At 42.8% G+C, this 20,886-nt stretch overlaps 1 protein-coding gene across 1 annotated transcript; it reads left to right on the forward strand.

Annotated features, from left to right (window-relative positions):
* Nucleotides 1–481: 481 nt before the first annotated feature.
* On the forward strand, nucleotides 482–19,376 carry LOC133452960 (E3 ubiquitin-protein ligase TRIM63-like). The gene is made up of 9 exons (XM_061732734.1): nucleotides 482–724; nucleotides 5,998–6,170; nucleotides 12,169–12,343; nucleotides 14,692–14,787; nucleotides 15,689–15,922; nucleotides 16,224–16,246; nucleotides 16,332–16,456; nucleotides 18,586–18,857; nucleotides 18,986–19,376. The coding sequence occupies exons 1-9, from the start codon at nucleotides 605–607 to the stop codon at nucleotides 19,061–19,063; spliced, it is 1,296 nt and encodes a 431-aa protein (XP_061588718.1). The 5' UTR covers nucleotides 482–604; the 3' UTR covers nucleotides 19,064–19,376.
* The last annotated feature ends 1,510 nt before the right edge of the window (nucleotides 19,377–20,886 follow it).

Consider the following 20,886-nt stretch of genomic DNA (forward strand, 5'->3'; position numbering starts at 1 on the left):
GATGTGTAGTTCCAGCTGCAGCCATCATTTAAATCTGGACATCTGGTTAGATACATACATACGTATCTAGAGATTGGTGGTTTTAGGAATTTTATTACGTAAAACTCCCCCTTACAGTTGTCATGGATGTGAAATGTAACTATACAGACCAAAACAGTTTTTTGTACCAGACTGTAAATATGTTTATTTCTGCTGTAAAGTTGGGCATTTTAACATAGAGGTCAATGGAGATCACTGTTGGATCCAGACGCTAGTGGTCAGCAGAAGAACTCCAGGTCTGGATGGGGAGGTCTGTCGGACCAGTGGGGGGTGCTGCTGGTGGTCTGGGGCCCCCACACTGTCCCTTTAACAACCAAGACCCTGTTATCTCAGCCCTCCCCCAACCCCCCTCAGCTTTAATGTCCCCTGTTGACCTTTGACATATAAGGGCATGTCGGCACGGCAACGGCTGACGTTCATCAGTCTAAAAACAGCCTGGGGAGCTCAGAGAGCTACTGCTGCACTTTGTTTCACTTCTTCTCAGGGAAAACGTCTTCTTCCTCAGCTGTCCTGGTCTTCTGTCCCTGTCCTCCTGTCTGGGTGTTGTAGCGTCCGTCCCGTCGTCATGGACAGTCTGGAGAAGCAGCTCATTTGTCCCATCTGTCTGGAGATGTTCACCAAGCCGGTGGTCATCCTGCCATGTCAACACAATCTGTGTCGCAAGTGTGCCAACGACATCTTCCAGGTGATACACTCACACACACACACACACACACACACTCACACACACACACACACACACAAGGCCGGCTTCAAGAGACCTCTGCATGCTGCGTTCAAGGTGGCTCTGATTTCTGAACACTCACACGTCAGCTGTTCAGTTCTGGACAAACTGAGGACGAATCAAAGCTTAGTTTTTACTGAAATGTTCGAAAGTACAGCCATGTGCACAATGTTGGTATTAATTGTACCGTTATTACATTACTTATATATTTTAATCAAAAGTCCCTTTGTGATTCAGAAGCATGTGAAGTACAGTAGACGTTTCCTGTCTGTCTTCATCAGGGTCTCTAATTGGTTGTGGGGGAATTCTGGTCTATTATTGTTCCCCACGTGGCTTTGAGATACAAATAAGATCCTCCTAATCATGGACAGGATCCTGTGAAGTTAACTTAAGTCAAGCGGCTGGGTACTTACATTTAGAGGTCATTTCTTGTACATCCCAGTACATGGCCACCAGTCTTTCTTTTTTTTTTTTCCTCTGCTTGAGCACAATATATGGTGGTACAGATGCCTGTCCAGCGACTATCGGGTGTAGGCTAATTGTCATGATGCACTGTGGATATATTGAGTGGTCTATATAGGGATTAAAAATGTTCACTCTATGTTCAGACCCCACTCATGGAGGAAGAGGACTAGATAGAGACGCGGAGATGGTTCCTGACAGAGCCAGAGTTCTCTAAAAACCCAACAGAATCTTCTGGAACCCAAATGGGATGTTGTAGAATCCAAACAGGGTCATCTAAAGCCCAGACAGGATCTTTTAATCATCTTAAGGGACCCGAACAGAATTGGGGTTATTGGACATCCATTCTTCTACACAGCTCATCTTTATCTGTCAGGTAGATGTCCTCACACTTGTCTCTTGAAGACTGGTCTTCCAAAGGGGTTCATGGTCCACTCAATGACTGACATGTGCCCTTGTCCCAGACCATCATCCCTTCACCACCATGCTTGACAGTGTGTATGAGGTGTTTCTGCTGAAATGCTGTTTGGTGTTCTCCAAACAGGAAACTGGAGATTAAGACCAAACAACTTCATTGTGGTCTCATCTGTCCACAGGACATTGCTCAAGTCAGGTCTTTTGTAAGTTCACGCCCAGGTATTTACAAGTATCTACCTTTTCCACCTCTTTGCCATTGATGATAACAGAAGAAAATATACTGTCTCTCTTTTTGAAGTCCATCATAATCTCCAAGATGACTTTCCTTGATTATGACTGAAAACTAGTTATAAGAGAGTTCAAGTCAATTTTTTAGCTTTTGAAAGTCAGAAAAACAGAATATGGGACATTCAATGTGCAGAGTCAGGCCGGAAGACTTTGAGATGTAGCCCTTTCTATTTCTATGAGCATTGCACAACCTGACCTTGGGGAGTACATTTATTGAAGACATACAATCCTGGGAAGATTGACAACTGTCTTAAATGTTTTCCACTTAAAAAACATTATATAGTTTCATTTTATGCAGCAACAGTTGCTTCTCTTAGACCGTTGCTGACATCCTTTCATCTTGGCATTATGCTGAGACACACCTGAATACTCCAGACTAGCCAAATATCTTCTTTCATATGGTCGACATCACACTACAAGCTGGAAGCAAAACAAAGGGAATTGGATGGAGACGTGAATCCATGACACAGACTGGCTGCATGGATATAAGCATTACAATATCATATCATTGCGGTGTTGTTGGGCTCCAGAATAGAAGGAATAATGTTAATCATCTGCAACTCAAATGTTGTCCAAAACCAGCCATCACTGGCCTTCAACAAAAACAAAGACAGCTTTGGTCATAGACAGTATGACTGAAGGACTAGACGAAGGTAGTCATCAGAAATGCCCTTTCTTTTCCCTTCCTGTTGTATTATTTCAGGATCCAGCTCAGATTTGTGCATCCAAAAAATTAAGTTTGAACTGAATGGAATCATTATTAAAATGTTATCAAAAATAGCCAGAATCATTAGGAAAAGTAAACAAAAGAAATCATTCAAGGATTGTTGTAGTTTATGCGATTGCCATAGTAATGACCCACAATAATGTTACCTGGTCAATCATTTCATGAAAACTCTCTCTTGTGAAATAGGTCTGGGTCCATTCACAATTCTCCCGGTACAGAAAGTACTAAACCGAACCCAATGGGGCGGGGCGGGGCTTTATGAAGACTCATACAGGAGTGTTTAAGAGCCACTATTCAAACCAAGAGTCTGCAGTACTGCTAATAACACCTCGGATCAATACGTTTTGACTGTAAAAACGACAAACAGGCATCGACTAGTGTCCCTGCTCCGTTGCAGAAATTCTAGTTGTCTTTGTTGATTCTCGTCTGGTTGTAGGTCTGCCTACATCACATGATTCTTTTCTTTGAATGGTTGTTGGTCTATGTTTTTTTTTTTATTTATTTTTTTTTATTTAGCACATAACATAAAAAAATAACATTACACAAATAAGTTCAGTTAAAAGAAACTGTGCAGGGAGGAGCGAGCAAGCCAGTAGGCTTATGAGGAGCCCCCACCTAATAACATTTAACAAAATACTTATGAGGATACCAAATCATAAAAATAAATGCCAATACAAATATGTATTGGCATCCTGAGGCTGTTTCTCCTGGAAGTCAAAGTTCAGTCTGAGAACCAGACTGACTGGCTTGAAGAGGAAAACAGTTAAGCCTGAATTATGGTTCTGCGTTAAACCAACACAGAGCATACGCCGTTGCCGTGGCGCCGTCGTGAATCCTTCGGACTTCTCCGTCACTCCATTTCGCCGTGGTGCAGTACCCCCCAGAGCGCTAGTTGATACTTTGTTTAGCTTCCGGCTTTTCCGGTCACAGTGAATCAAAAGGATAAGGACAACTATTGTACAAAAAAAATCACACACACACAAAGAAAAGACCGCAGAAAGTTCACTACTGCTTCACGAACCGGAACCGGAAATGCGTTGCTACAAGCAAACCAATCACAGCCCTCTCGATCCGCGTTGGGTCCGCATTGCCTTGACGCGTAGTCACAATTTTTGGGAGGTGCATGTCAGGCTAGGGCGTAGGCTCTAGAACCATAATTCAGGCTTTAGCATGGCTGGTCAGGCTGATCATCAGTCTGTCAGGGTTGGCGTCTTCAGGAAACAGCTGTGGTCCAGGAGAGCCACCTGGATTATCCCTCTGCACATTTTTCAAATAAACTTGCTCGATAACACCAGCTAACAAAGGCTACATGGAGAATGTTTTTCGTTTTTAAATCAGATTTGACACAGAAATATTAAATGAACATGACACAACAAGCCCCAGCCACTCCCCTGCGATTCCACCTGGTCTTCTTCAGCACATCCAGCTTTTCATACAAATCAACTCATAAACAATCCATTAACTGAATGCAGCCTCGGGGGGTCATAAGACAGTGTCTTTTGAGCCGATCCCAAGCCCAGATAAATGCAAATAGTTGCGTCAGGAAGGACATCCGATTAAAATCTATGCCAAACTAAATATGTGAATCACAAGAAAGAGTATGAGAGTATGAATGTTTGGATTATGACAAGAAAAGCTAGGGAGTGAGTTGACTTGATGCAGAGGAGGAAGGTAGATATTCTGTGGGTTCAGGAGACCAGGTGGAAAGGTAGCAAGGCAAGGAGCCTAGGAGCAGGATTTAAGCCGTTCTATCATGGTTTGATGGGAAGAGGAATGGAGTAGGAGTTATCTTGATGTACAGTAGGAGTTTGTTAGGAAAGAAATGATGAATGAGGAATATGAAAGAGAATGAAGAGTAGAAGAGGTGACCGTTGTGGACATGGAGGTAGCAACAGCTGGAGTGAGGAGTGTTGAAGAGGATGAAGAGTAAAAAGACAATTGGTCCTCATGATGTACCTGTAGAGGTATGGATGTGTCTAGGAGAGGTCGCAAAAGAGTTTTTGACGAGGACACTCAACAAGTGTGGAAGAGTGATGGATTAAAGATGGAGATGATACCTGAGGAACGCAGGACAAGCGTGATGGTGGTGATTTTTAAGAACAAGGGAGAAGTGCAGAGATTGTGGCAACTACTGGGGAATAAAGTTGACGAGCCATACAATGAAGTTGATTCAGTACAGAGTACAGAGAAGCAAAGAGGGAGAGAAGGTCAGAGGGAGCTGGATTGTGTCTTTGTAGACCTTGGGAAAACAGATGACAGGGTGCTGAGAGAGGAGCTATGGTATTGTATGAGGAAGTCCGGAGTAGCACAAACATATGTTAGAGTGGTGCTAGACATGTATGGAACATGGGTTAGGTGTGCTGTAGGTATGATAGAGGAGTTCAAAGTGGAGGTGGGACTGCATCGGGGATCGGCCATTAGCCCCTTCTTGTTTGCTTTGGTGATGAACAGACTAACAGATGAGGTCAGATGCATCGTGGTGTTTGCAGATGACATTGTGATCTGTAGTGAGATCAGGGAGCAGGTGGAGGAAAATATAGAGAGGTGGAGGTATGCAGTGACAGGGAGAGGAATGAAGGTTAACCACAGCAAGAAATAATACATGTGTGTGTGAATGTGAGGAACCCAGGAGGAACGGTGAGGTTACATGGATCAGAGATGAAGAAGGTGGAGGGTTTTAAGTACCTAGAATCAACAGAAAAGAGGTGAAAAAGAGGGTACAAGCAGGTTGGAATGGGTGGAGAAAAGTGTCAGGGGTGATGTGTGATAAAAGAGTAACAGCAAGAATTAAAGGAAATGTGTACAAGATGGTGGTGAGACAAGCGATGTTGTTTGGTTTAAAGACACTGACACTGAGGAAAACAGAAGACACAGTTGGAAGTAGGAGAGGTTATAATGTTGAGGTTCTTTGTGGGACTGACGAGGATGGACTGGATCAGTAATGAGTACATCAGAGGGAGAGCATGTGTTAGATGTTTTGGAGATAAAGTGATAAAAGCCAGACTGAAATGGTTTCTACATGTACAGACTAGAGGGATACTGAACATATAGGGAGAAGGGTGCTAAGGCTGGAATCGCCGGGAGGGAGTTCTAGAGGAAGACCAAAGAGATTTATAGATGTAGTGAAAGAGGACATAAGTTAATTGGTCTGAGAGAAGATGATGCAGAGAGTTAGATGGAGATAGGTGATATACTGTGGTGACTTCTGAAGGGAAGAGCCAAAAGGAAAAAGAGAAAAAGAGATGTTTTGACTGATCTCTGCTTAACTGAAGTGATCAGTGACTGTTAGGCGCGGTTCCTGCTGTAAACCTCTACCTGTATGATGCTTTGCCCTTGACAGGCATCCAATCCCTACCTGTCCACAAGAAGTGGCTCCACTGTGACATCCGGCGGGCGTTTCCGCTGCCCATCCTGCCGACATGAGGTGGTTCTGGACCGACATGGAGTCTATGGACTGCAGAGGAACCTGCTGGTGGAGAACATCATCGACATGTACAAGCAGGGGAGCTCCAGGTACATAAACACACCTGAACAGACACCAGGGTGTCAGAAGCATTTGAAAGGTGGTTGGTCATTTTTTGGGGGGTGGGGTTGGATTGGGGGGACTGGTTGGGGTCTGGATGGTTCTTCCCAAAGAAAGTTTGAAGTAGATGCTTTTTCCTGTGTTCTGATGCAGTTGAACCGGTTGTTAGACACCTACTTTTATGGAGTGGCCTCATTTTTTGCTTTACAAAATGGTCTTACTGTCAGAAACAATTCTATGAAGGTTTTTTCTTATTGCTGAATTTGGATGAATAATTTGGTCAAAATGGTCACAAAGAAAACAAATTTGTGATAAAACGTAAAAAGGTCTTCAATCAGCATACTGGTCTGACTCAGTCCAAGAAGTAGGATGGATCAAATCGTAGATGGATCAAGAAGTAGGCTGGAAGTATGGTCTGGATCCAGTTCCTCTATTGACTACTTGGTTCTTGAGCCAAAAGTGAGTCAATCTCCATTGACCTCCATGTTGAAGTGTCCAACTTTAGAGCAGAAAATACACACATTTATAGCAGACTTAGGGCCCGATTTACTAAGATCCTAAATAAAGAGTACTAAATTGCGTGTGCACTGAAAAAGTTTGCACGTGCTGTTGTTGTGTGTTTTGCGGGTGATCAACTAAGAATGCTTGCGCAATTGATAACAGGTGCAAACAGCAGTATTTAAATGAGGTGTTGCGTGTCTTACGGTTTGCGCCATGGAGAGTCTGGATGGAAAGCAGGATAGTCGCAAGCGCAAAATGAAATTTGACGAGTTGGAGTTAGAGATATTAGTGGAAGAGGCAAATAAACACATTCATGAACTACAACAAAGAAATTTAAACATTACCAAAAGAAACGCAATATGGGAGAAAATCTGTGATAGAATAAATGCAGTTGGTAAGACAAAAAGAACGGCAGATGAGGTTAAAAGAAGGTGGCAAGATATAAGGCGAAGAACTAAAGAAAAAGTGGCCTTTAATAAAACTTGTGCAACCATTTTTAAAATAGCATGCAGCAGAATAAAGAATCTCTCTCTGCGTATTCTTTGATTTTGGCGATGTCACCTCCTTGCCACAATAACAGCAGCCATCGGTGCGTAATGCTGGGCAGATTAGCACCTTCCTTTCGAACGTATTAAATACAGATGCAATCACAATCCCCGCAATAACTTTCAGGCTTGGTAAATCTCATTGCGTGTGGTAAATGAACCTATTTGCATTTTCCCCTCCCAGTATTTAGAGATTTCTGGCGGGTACGCCCCATATTGATTATTCATCAGGGCAAAAGTACTAAATGAATAGCGTGTGCTATTTTGCTCATTTGAGAGGCGCAGTCCTCTTTGCACGCTGTTAGTAGATCAGCTGGCACATTGGTTTGCGGGTGATGTCAAGTTTGCACACGTTTTTACACATGCAAACCTTTAGTAAATCAGGCCCATAGAGTTCACATCCAGTATAACAGTGTGGGGGACATTTTATGTACATCATCAGGTAAAATTATATAAAACTACAAATTATGTATGTTTGTTCATTTATGTGGCTTCATGATTGACAGCCGGCTGTAGTCCATGTCTAGCTTCTATAACTCTGTCTTATATTGACTTCTGAGCTGTGAATAAAGCCCCAACACAGAACGTATTCTTTTTTAAAGAGAAAATGTTTTCTCGTGAGACACCTCCGTGGCCAGCTCTGGGATGTTTTCTTGTACAACGGAGGTTATATTCAACTATTGAACATCTGAAGTCTGTTTCTCATAAAAACTATTGTTCTCTCCAAGTTTAAACCAGGTTGGTTAGAACAATTATGTTTCCAGATGTTTGATCTGACTTCAGCAGGAAATTTACTAAACATTACTGAACTTAAACATTTCAATGTTTTGCATAAACATGACAGTTCAGACAGATGATAAGTTTAGTTCAGATGTTCTTCACAACAGAAAATAAGGAAGATCAACGCCAAAACTGAGGATCCTCTTCCCAACACAGTGATTCAGCAACAGTGAAGGCTTTGTCAGAGCCGGTTCCACATCGACCGCTACAGGAAATCCTTCACACCACAGCTATAAAACTCTACGATGAATATTTGAAGAGACTGAAATCATGAACAAGACTGCGATGATTCATTTCCCTTTGGGAATCAAGAAAGTATTTTGAATTGATTTTTTAAATTGAATTACAATCGCAAACCAAACACTAAAACAATATTATCAAAATAATCATGTACTTACCAATAAAACACGAAAAAGAAGACAAAAAAAACACCCCAACAACAAACAAATCATGTCATAAATGGCTTCAGAATAACTGCAATGATGGTTGGTGATAGCTGATGACGTTTAATGATGGCGGAGGAGGAGTGACCAGATGACCAGTTGTCATGGTTGCATATATGAATCTCGTCTGAGTAATCTTTTTATTGTTCATAAAGCTTGCAGTGATTCATTAAAGTACTTCAGAGACAATTCTGTCTTTTTACTTTTGGTTTCTTTTGATGTTTTTTAATCAAGACATTTTAATACTCACACATAAACATTAAGGTAATATACAACCTCAATTCTAAGAATTATTTATTCGGAGGCAGCAGTGGTTCAGGTGGTAGAGCGGGTCGTCCAATGATCGAAGGATTGGCGCTTGGAACCCCGCTCCCCCAGTCATGTGTTGTTGTGTCCTTGGGCAAGACACTTCTCCCTCCTTGCCTCCAATGAGGTTATTGTGTGAATGTGTATGAATGTCCTGGTGGTGGTCGGAGAGGCTTTTGGCGCTGATTGGCTGCCACATTTCCGTCAGTCTGCCCCGGGGCAGCCATAACTTAACCTGTAGTAACTACAGGACATAAACCACAGTGTAGTTTACTATCACCTAGTATGAATTAGGAGTGAATGAATAATGGAACCATTGTGAGCGCTTTGAGTGTCCTAGAGAAAAGTACAATAATAATCGAATCCATTAATTTTAACATAATGTTAAAAAAAAGCACGTTTTCCAAATCTCATGAGGCTATTCCCAATAGAGCATCATCAACATACCAGATGTTGAATCTGATGGCAGCAGCACATCTGTAAAAAGTTGGAACAGAGTGATGTTTATCACTGTGTGGCAGCTCCTCTTCTTTTAACAACTGTCTGTAAACCTCTTGGAAGTGAGGAGACCAGTTGCTGGAGTTTAAGGAGAGGAACGTTGTCCTGTTCTTGTCTGATGCAAGATTCTAGCTGCTCAACAGCCCTGGAGCTTCGTTGCTGGATTTTTGGTTTCATGATGCTCCAGGTGTGTTTTCCTGGTGAAAGGTCTGGACTGCAGGTAGACCAGTTCTGTTGTGATGGATGCAGTGTGTGGTTCTGCTTCGTCTTGCTCAAATCTGCAATGCCTTCTTTGGAAGAGAGGTTGTTTGGATGGGAACAGACGTTGTTCCTAAACCTCTATGCAGTTTTCAGAATTGATGGAGCCTTTCCAGATGTGGAAGCTGCCTACACCATAGACACTAATGCAACCCATTCGTCTCCTCTGTAGTCAGCAGGACACAGCCTATGTGGTTTCAAGATGAATTTCCAGTGTTGGCTCCTCTGACCACAGAACAGTTTTCCATTTTTCCTCAGACCATTTTAAGTGAGCTCGGGTTCCAGTAGAGAAGTGTCTATTTTTAATGCAGGGCTGCCTGAAGACCTGAAGAGCACCAGACCCAGTTTAGACCTTTAGCTTTGTCCCTGGAATATAGAGATTTCTCTTGATTCTCTCAATCTTTTGATGATATTAAAAAACTGTACATGGTAAGATCTTTTAAAGTCTTCACAATTTTGCTTTGAAGAATATTTTCCTGAAACCGTTCCACAATTATATTTAAAGAAGTTATTGTTTTTGGTCCCAACATAAAACAATTAGCTGATTTTGAGCTGGTCTCTAGTACAACTGAGCGAAACCTTGCAGTTATTCATGACCAGGATTTGTTGTTTAAGTATCATAATAACCTGGTTTGTAAGACCTGATAGTACCGTATGTTCCTAACAGAGCTCTCTGTTCTCAGAGTGCAGGTTTATTCGTAGTTCCTATAGTATCCAAATGTAGATTTGGAGGACGGGTCTTCTGCTATCAGGCACCATTACTATGGAACCAACTTCCAATCTGAGTTAAGGAGGCTGACACCACCTCCACCTATAAAACCAAACTTAAAACCTTTCTGTTCAGCAAACCTCTAGTTAGTGTAAACCCTAGTGTGTTAGAGCCAGTAGTCGTGGCTGCAGCTGCAGGACCAGACTAGAGCAGCTGGTCTGAAACAGCTTCATCCTAGATATGCTGCTATAGAGCTACGCTGCAGGGGGACACCAACATGATCCACTGAGCGGTGCCCATCATCCCTCCTTTTGTCCTCTTCTTCTCTTTTCTTCCTCCAGCTCAATCTTCAGTTATTAATTAAAAGTTTTCTCGTAAGCATAATTTTTCTCCATTGTTCTTGTAGGTTGTTGTGCTGCCCCCTCCTTTTCTCTTCTGTACATGTTTACAAGTCAGAGCTTCTAGAGCTGCATGGTGACCTGCAGTCCCCCCCCCCTCTCACATCAGTGTTGTTTACCTCCATCTGTCCGTATAGATGTATCTGTTGGACATTTATACACACAGATGAAACAGTCCCCCCCTCTGACCACCTCAGTGTCTGCTGTCTCATCTGTTTATACAGTCTGTATATACAGTCTACACTCTGTCGTCCACCAACTAACCAGGTATCAGTCATATGTACATACAACTCCTAGGTCTCCAGCTAATGGATAATTACTGCTAATATAATTTGTCTTATGTGATGTTGACAGTATATTCATGCATCTCTCTGTTCTCATCCTCTCTGTCCTATCTCCCTCCTCCTTTTTTCTTCCTCTACCCAGCTGGTAGAGGAAGTTTTTTCTTGCCATTTGTAGCAGGGCGAGTGCTACGGGGCCCGACCGACAGGACAGAGAGGACTCAGGGTTTTAGTGCACAAACTGTTTTATTCTCAATTCACCCACACACGTGCACAAGCACCTTCAGCCAGCCGACCCTCTTGCTGCTCTGCAGCCACTTCTTATCAAGGCAGGCAGGGTGGAGAGGTTGATTGGGAACACCTGTTCCCAATCACCTGAGTGGCTGCACCTCCACCCTGCCACACCATTGTTTCTTCACATTTGCTCAGAGGTCGTGTTCTGGGTTTCTGGAAAGCACCGAGAGACAATTTATATTGCAACAGATGCTATATGACTAAAATTAGATGTAATTAAATCAAATGTGTTGATGCAGTTTGTCTCAGATTGGTAAAAGGAGTCAGACTAAGCCTCAAGTTCCCCCAGCTCTACCTGCCAGGCCAGAAGGGGAAGTTGTTCAACTTCAAGAATTTCTTCATCGGCATTCACACATGCCTCTCTGAAAATCAGAGTCATAACCAGTCATGTTACTGAAAAGAATTTGGAAAAAAGAACATTGGTGTTGTTGTTCTGGTGACCAGCAGATGGAAATGCCGGGCTCCACGTGTGAGCTGTTTATGACATTCAGACTATATTTAAATGTGGGTCAGACAGCAGCAGAATCAAACATGTGCCACTATCAGGTTTCTCCTCTAAAGTTCAGCATGAGGGGGCGGGGCTTGATGATGTCCAACATGAGTCGGCAGCAGCAGCCAACGATCAATACCCACCTCCTCCCTGAAACAGACACATCTATTGTAGTTTCCATTTGAATATGTTCTGTTTCCTCCTGGTCTGAAGGTATTCAGGCCGTACCGCCCCATCCCTTCAGTGTTCTCTAGGTATTACTACACTTCTCACTCAAATGCTTTGACCACAAAAAAAAGGTGGTGTCCTTAGTGTCCCCAGCTAAAGATATGTCCATCTGTCCATGAGTCAGCCCATCTGTCTGTGTCTGTCAGTGCATCCATCTGTCAGTTAGAAAACCCTTTGGTCCCATCTATTTATTAGTAAACATATCTGTCCATCAGTGAGCTCATCTGTCTGTGTCTGTCTGTCCATCTGCCCGTTAGTAAACCCGTCCAGGAGGTGAAGCAGGAGCAGCCCATGTGTGAGACCCATGAGGACGAGAAGCTCAACATCTACTGTCTGACTTGTTCCACCCCCACCTGTTCTCTCTGTAAGGTGTTCGGCGCTCACAAAGACTGTGAGGTGGCGCCCCTCAATGATGTCTTCAGCCGGCAGAAGGTCAACGCACGCACACACGCACGTACACCAGGGGTCTAGACCAGTGGTCCTCAACCTTTTTTCAGTGATGTACCCCCTGTGAAATATTTTTTCAGCCAAGTACCCCCTAACCAGTGCAAAGCACTTTTGGTTGTAAAAAAAAAAAGACCTAAAACAGAGCACTGTGCCATCAGTAACTGATTTATTAAATGTAAAAATATTGCTGCTATGCTTCAACCACGACTCCATCGTTGGTCCAAGTGATTGACAGGTGAAGCCAGGTGATTGACAGGTTAGGTGGAACCATCCTGGTGTGGGGGATACTCTGCGGTTTTAGGATAATAAGTTGAATAGCCTACCCCTGAAGATAAAATTCATTTTATGAATATTATTATGAATAAAATGTATATTTTCCTCAATTATTTATGAAATATTTATTTTTAAAGGATTTTTGCATGGATACTACTTTTTAAATATATGTATATTTTAAAATCTCACGTACCCCAGGGGTACGCGTACCCCCATTTGAGAACCACTGGTCTAGAACATCTGCGTTTTTAGAATCACAACTGACCTAAAATAGCAAAAATGTTTTGCTATCGGAGCATTTGCTAATGGAGGAAAATGTTTTGTGTTTCTCAAATAGTAAAAAGAAAAACAGTGGCAACATAAATATAAACACTTGAATAATGTACAACATTGTTGTGCCAGAAAGGGGGTGCTGGTTCAGTTATTAGAAAGTTATTAATAATAGTCTTATGATAGTTATTAATAATTAATAAAGAAGATTACTTATCAAAATACATTTTCAAAATGAATCAATCAAAACGGGGCACCACCTGACTTTATCAGGAAAAATAATAGCTGAACAGAAAAATCAGTCTCAAGGTAACTGTTATTCCATACGTGCCAACCTGTTGCCAGGGGTGGCGTTACAGAATAACAGTGAAGGAAGCAGCCCGAACACAGACCTTTGCAACCAGCAGCTGTGACAAATATGTATAAAATATACACAAACAACTTCTCTCATTCAAATGAATCAGAATGTATTTACACAAGTTAAAAGATAGTGAGACAACACTTATAAACTATTATAAATTCTGATGCCTAAACTACACATAAACAACAATTTACTAAACATTAAACACAAACTTCAGATTATATACGTGTGTGACTGTGTGTGTGTGTGTGTGTGTCACGATTGCTGTTTATTCACGTGAAAAGAAAAATGGCTGAAAAAGTCACGTGGTCCCACGTGATTCAAAATGGCGGACAAAATTTAGTCTCATCCAGTGAAAAACAAACATGGAGGCTTTATGGCCAAAATAAGAGTGTGTGTGTGGATATGTAGGAGAGGATGAGAGGAATAGAGAATAAAGTAAAACCCAAGACACTAGAATAACTTCTCACTACCAGAAAACCTGATGAAGAGCGGCTCTCTCTCTCCCGCTCTCCTTGTCTCCGTGTGGATGAGGGGATGCAGCATGGGCACAGCACCTGGGCCTCCTTCAGCTCCAGGTCGATCTGAAGGCATTCAAGTCATCGGGGCATAGAAGGGTCCCTCGTTCGGCTCATCTGAGGCTCAGAACGTTTGCGGGACACTCATTTCAACATTGCAGACTCTGGTTGCAATTTCAAAGTAACTAGACGCTTCTTCAGCCCCGATAATGGAGAAGGCCGGCCCATAGCTAGTAGCTCTTCATGCTAAAATAGGAGCAGTGGCCTTCTTCATAGCTCACAGAGAACTCCATGGGACCGTGGAGAGGTCCGAGGTAGAAGAGATCTTGGGAGAAAGAGAGGAGGAAAGAGGGAGCCTGCTCTTTATAGCTGCCATAAATCGAAGACGGCCTGGCTTGCGTTTTGGAGTCTATGACCAATGAGGGTGCTACTTCCTATCCTACCTAAATGGCGTAAATGCAAAGCCTGCTAGGGCTTTGAGTCATTATGGAGGTTCCTTTTTTTCGAACCATGCGGTCAGCTGTAAGAAATTAAGGCTGGCCTCAGAACTAGGCCTCAGAATTGAAATCAAGTCTTTCCGTGTTCACAGGACTGTGGCCCAACAACATATACTGTATACATACATACATACATTGTTATAATTTACACCATTGCACATTTGGAAATTTTTATGATATTATTGAACATGAATATTGTTATTTCCCATAAGTGGGTTAAACTGTTTAAGTCTTAGCAAGTGTGTGGTCTGGGAGCTCTGCTGATTGTGAAGTCAGCTGCAGGAAGAAAGGACCGTCAATAGCGTACCTAATTATATTTATAACTATAACTATAATCCTGGTTATGCATGCGTTATCATGTGTATATGTGTGTTATAATGTGTTATGTGTGTGTTATCTTGTGTATGCGTGCAGACGGAGCTGACGGACTGCATTTCCATGCTGGTGGGGAACAATGAGAGGATTCAGGCCATCATGAATCAGCTGGATGAAACCTGCAGAACCATTGATGTGAGTGTGTTAGTCGGTGTGTTACATGTAGACCTGTGGGAATTTTGACACACCGCATGGAGGAAAGAAACGTAATAATTATTATCACAATCATTCTTTTTTTTATGACATCATAAGACACAGACTAAAGAAAACATTGGGCCACTCCCACAAATCTGATTTTCAAGTAGCCTTGAAACAGATTATTAACATTTTATCAGCAAAACTGTAGATGAGTTGTAGCTACAAAGTTTCAACCATCCGGACTTTACAAAACTCCTGAAGCAACTGAAACAAAAGTCTGATATTTGAAAATATTAGAAATTTAAAATACATGGGCCGCTCGGTAGCGCAGTGGGTTAAGCAGCGGGCCATATACTGAGGCTACAGTCCTCCTCCTGCAGCGGTCGCGGGTTCGAATCCAGCCCGCGCACCTTTGCTGCGTGTCTTCCCCGTTCTCTCTCTACCCCTTTCCAGTCTGCATCTCCAATAAAGGGCCACTAGAGCCCAAAAAAACCTTTAAAAAAAGAAATTTAAAATACATTTAGTCAGTTATTGGTCTGGTTTCTGGTTGGAACCTAGAAACAAAGTTTGGTTGTTGTACAATGATCAGAGTTAAGCAGGAACCCATTCGTACAAAAATAAAAGGGTTGTAGCAGGTTTGCTGCCTGGAGCTCCAATGGCAGAGAACAAGGCAGCTAATGGATGTATAGAGAGAAAAGCCACAGTGCAGGTCCAGAACCCCGAACACCAGGACCAACTCTGGTGCACGAGCTCTTTGTTCACATGTACAAACCAGAATCTATCAGAAGCTGTAGAGGTTGGAATCCTGTTCCTCTGTAGGGAGGAGATCACATGTACCCGGAGGTTCAATCAAGACCCTGTGACTTTCCACCTGGTTCACACGTGAGTGTGTTTGCAGGAAAACGGCCGTAGGCAGAAATCAAAGGTGTGTGAGACATTCGATCGCTTGTTCGCGCTGCTGGAGGAGAAGAAAGGTGAGATGACGGTGAAGATCAATGCTGAGCAGGTGGAGAAGCTCGACTACATCCGAGGTCTGAGGAATAAGTACAGCGAGCACCTGGAAGGCGCCGCCAAGCTGCTGGAAACGGCCTTCCAGATCATGGAGGAGCCGGAGATGGCCGTGTACCTCCAGGTGAAGGCAACACCACCATGGCATGTACAAATGTTCTTAGATCTTTGAACACATAAATATTACTGTCATTGTCTGAGAGTAAAATTGAGGAACCATCTTTAGTTTTAAGCCACTTTGATTTTTCAGTCAGAACTTTTCCACTTACTACCCTCCCATTCATACATTTCTGAGTAACAGGCAGACAGATGAAGGAGGTGAGAAGATAGGAGACAAGAAGACACATGTATGAAAGTTAAAAGTGTCAGCAGAGATGTTGGTGCTCATGTTGTTTATAAAGTTTCTCTTTGAATTTCTTCCACAGACGGCAAAACCTCTGCTGCAGAAGTGAGTCTTTCTGTCTCTTCTGTTTGTCATTCTTTGTTGTGACTGGTTGTCGTTCGCTGACCTTGGCGCTGTGTTTCCTGCTCAGACTCTTGGAGGGCACCAACCATTCCCACCTGGATACAGTCCAAAGAGGCTATGAGAAGATGGACCACTTCACAGCTAACTTTGAGCAGCAGAGAAAAGCGCTGGCAGAGGTCGACTTCATCAAACGTAAACCAAACAAACCACAAATCAGAAAGTTTGATCACGTTTAACTCTTTGCACTGTGCAATTATTTTTTTAATAAAAGATCAGCCAAAAAGTAAAACTATTAATGAGGAGGAATTCTGGTCTAATCTTCTTTCCGATGTTGCTTCAGTTCATTGAGGTTTTTAGATGTTTACTTCTATACAGCTCTCTGATGGTCCCAGCATTTCACTCAGGTTCAGGTCTGGACTTTGACCAGGCCATTCCAGAACCTTGATTGAGTTTTTTTCATCATTCTGATGTAGATTTGCTCCATCTCTCCACCCTTGTGCTTGACAGTGGGTATGAGGTGTTAGTGCTGAAATGTTTGGTTTTCTCCAAACATGGTTCTGGACATTAAGACCAAACAACTCCACTTTGCTCCCATCTTGTTCCAGACGTCTGCTGGTTTGTTCAGGTGTTTTGTTCATATCTTTCGGTTTTCTCTGACTCTAAAAACTTTTCTTCCTGTCAACATGATAACAGAATATGGCTGTTTCAATCATCAGGCTGATAAATGCCAAAATGATGGCTTTTCATCTCTTTAGTTCAGTCTCATCACAGATATTTTCTATGTATAAACAAAAGGCTTTTTATGGATACCTATAGTGATTTGTCTGGACCTAGATGGGTCGGGTGAACACACAGGGACTGAAGTTCCAGTGTCTCTACCTGACTAAATTATTTAAAGAAAAGGCTGCCTAGGCCTGGACTGTCACCAATGATTTAAAGAACTAAATCAGAACAGTGGAGTCCTTCGATGATTTTAACTTTATAAGTGGGTGTTGGACATCTTGGTTTGGGGAGGAATAACTCTTATGGGGTGACAGGCACAAAGAGAGATTTCTGCCACGTTGAAAAGACTGATTGAAAGAACGGCTTTGGAAACAAACTGTACTCGTGAAACCATTGTTGAGTGGAACAACATGTTTGTGATGCTGCTGTCACCTGTGAGGGTTCAAACATGGCCTCAAGACACCCAACATCAAATCCCTGCAAATCCCAGGCACACTGTTAGGTCAAACTAATGGCCCAGTACCAGTAAGACTGTAGACTAGTACCAGAAAGACTGTAGACTAGTACCACTAATGGCGCTTTTACACTAGTACCTACTCAGACCGACTCAACTCACCTTGCCTCGGTTTTACGGCTAGGCGGAATTCTTCGTGGAATTAGTTTTGCGATGCAGGTGGTAGCTGCAACAATACACCACACCAGTACAAAAGACAGAATATTTTCCAGAGGAAAAGACAGAGTAATAACAATGCAGACAAAACTGGACAAGGCAGACAACAGCACATATCAGACACGTATCAACAGGTTGTTGATGATGATGGGAGCCTTGACGGGAGTGTCTTTACAGAAGTCAATGACCAGCTGTACATTGCTGGGTCTATGACTTGTGTTCGATATCAAGTTAAAAAATGAGAGTGAAAGAAGCTTCAAGCGGCGCAACTTTTTTTTTGTTTGTTTGACTCGGCGCTGCTGAAAAGTCAGCTGGGAGCAAAACTAGGAATTACCACAGAAAGTGATAGGGGGGGGGGGGGGGGCAGTACTGAGTCACGAGTCACTAGTTCAACTCAACACCACAAAATGATGGGGGGGAAATTAGGAGACATCCTAAAACACTGAAAATTAAGTTTGTTTCACATGAGTGAATTTAAAGAAGTCTATGTTTATATATTGACTTTCATTCAGTCTGTTTTCTGCTGTTGTTTCCTCCAACTCAGAATTAGAGCAAATAAAACAACATTCTCCACAGTTGTCTTGTTTATTGATGGCAGTCCCCCTGGTGGATGTGTTGCTTGGCAACCATACAAATGCATAGAGGTGTGTGATGTAGTGGTGGAAACATTTGGATGGGGCAGATTTACAAACGTATGGAAATTGATTATAAACAAGGCTTTTGGCTGCAGGATCTTACACAGTCAGAGAGTCTGAGTCACAAAGTTAAACAGCTCTGTTGTAGTACGGATCAATATGAAGACAGATCAATAATGTAGTGGCTAAAATGATACTGAATTAGCATGTAATTGGGAACACAAATACACAAACATGCTACATGGCAGCTAACAGGTTAGCACTGAGCTAACACTGGTCACTGTCTATCTCAGTTGATGAAGACGACGACGAAGATGAGGAAGATGTGGAGCTCAGAGGCCTGACAGGGGGAAGTAACACTGAGCCGCAGCAGGCTGCACCTGTAGCAGCTGCACGACCGCCGGCCAATCAGCCACCTCCACTCTCACCCGTCCTCTCACCCACCCCCCAGAGGACATCAGAGGCCCCGCCCACCCCAACCCCACTGACGAAGAGCCCTGTCCCATCACCTTCCAGCCAGACACCCAATCCTTTGCCCCTCCCCACCACCAGCCCTGCCCCTCAGGTATGAAAATGCTGCACTCAGGTGTGTAGGAAAGTCAGTCTTTGTGGACCTCATGTCTTATTGTTCTGGTAGTTGGTGCTTGTTCTTCTTCTTGGTCTTGATCTTTTTCTTTGTCTTCTTCTTTTCAGTCGGATCAGCAGGGCGACTCAGATGACAAAGATGGACCCAAACATGTCTTCTCCTTCAGCTGGCTCAACCAGAAATAGAACCTGTAGAACCAGTCCAGCTCCAGGACCTGGATCAGTCTAACCCGGTCTTTGCTCTGCGGGACTTTATGACATTTTTGTTATCCTTGTGTGATAAAAGCTGCGCTGATATCCTGACACTGTTGGTTCTGCTCTTTCCAAATGCAGATTGATGGAAAGATTTTTTATTTTCATCTTTTCCTCCTCTGATTGGACTCATTCAGAAGTGTGGATGATGTTCAATTGACGTTAAGACTCTATAGAGGGAGTGGCATAGATCACGCCTCACATGTTTTCTGTGAAAGTGTCAAATAAATTATGGTTTTATTATGAAGGATGTTTCTCTGATCTAATGAACGCTGTCACCGCTCAGCTGCGCTGGTATAACAACACAACATTCTAAAATAACAACAATCAAAATCCCATCAGTCAAATTCACCTGTAAATGTACTTTTAGAGGGTTTTGTGACTGCTTCTGAGACTGTGTCAGTGAAAGGCCAACATGCAGAACATTCACACATCATCAGCGTAGAGCATTAGTGTCACATGGAAGCAGCTGGATCACAGGTTTCTTTTTGGACCACATCAGCATCCTTGTTATTATCGAATGGGACAGTTATTATACAAGGCTAATTAAATGTCAATTGCCAAAGACCTACAGTTCCTCTACTGACCACTGGGAGACATATCCAGACCTGCAGATCATCTACAGACTGTTATGGCCTATGTGGCGTTGTAGATAAATCATCCGCACAGGAGTGGAGTGACGCTCTTTTGTATTTTTATTACTACTACTACTGTCGCTTAGCAGACGCTAAGCGAGATATAAGTCGCTTTATCCAAAGCAACTTACATCTGAGAGAACAACACAAGCAAGCAATAAGTTATTCCCCCATTCTACACAATTCACATATTGAGCATCCTCTTTATGTGTCCTACCTGAAACCAACCCACCTTGGTTCCTACTACACATTTACTCCTGCATTTACACCCCTCTCCTTTAGCTCACTATTCATCTTTTTTCATTTCATTTTCTCTGTGTCTGTTACTTAACAGTGAATATGAATGGGCCAGCATAAGTACATAGGATTCACTTAACCCATATTGCCTTTTTTTTCCTATGCTAGAGATCAAAGTAGATATCTGAGCCCTCAGAGATGTGCAGGGTTTATTTTGCCCTGTGAAACAAACAACAGCGTTCTATTTACACATCCAGTCTGTTTGGTGGTTGAGTGACCTGGTGCAATCTGGTCACTGTCATGGTTTCTGGTTTATTTTTGTTCCTGTTTTCCTTTGAAAGCCTGTGTCCTTGTGTTTAGTTATACATTTGACTTCCCTTGTTCCCATCTGCCCTGATTGTTTGCACCTGTGTGTCTCGTCAGTCCTCCGAGTACATCTTGTCTTGTCTTTCTCTTCTTCCGTGCTGGTCCGTACTGTTTTGTTCATTCTGTTGTACACCGTTCTGTTTCCTTGGGTTTGCCATGTTTGTTCCTCTGTGTGGGTTTCCAGGTTTTATTTGGTTTATCTACAGGTAGCATTCTGATTTTTTCTTCCTATTGGTTAAACTTTTGGTATCCGTACCTTACAGTGGGTTTTGTTTTGAATAAATCACTTTTTCAACTTCACCTGACACCTCCTCTCCTACATTTGGGTCCTGATACAATGTCCAAAATCGTGTCACACTCTGGGAGTCTTTTGGAAGGACCCTAATGTGAGATCGATTTCTTCTAAGGCTTCCAGAGGGTAGGGCTATGTTGTAAGATCTTGGTGTCCGAGCAGGTCCACTGACTGTCCCAGGACCTTTTAATGCTCCTCACCCAGACTCTTGGCCTGGGAGGAGTTCT

The sequence above is a fragment of the Cololabis saira genome, chromosome 10, assembly GCF_033807715.1.
Source record: "Cololabis saira isolate AMF1-May2022 chromosome 10, fColSai1.1, whole genome shotgun sequence".
Taxonomy (NCBI): Eukaryota; Metazoa; Chordata; class Actinopteri; order Beloniformes; family Belonidae; genus Cololabis; species Cololabis saira.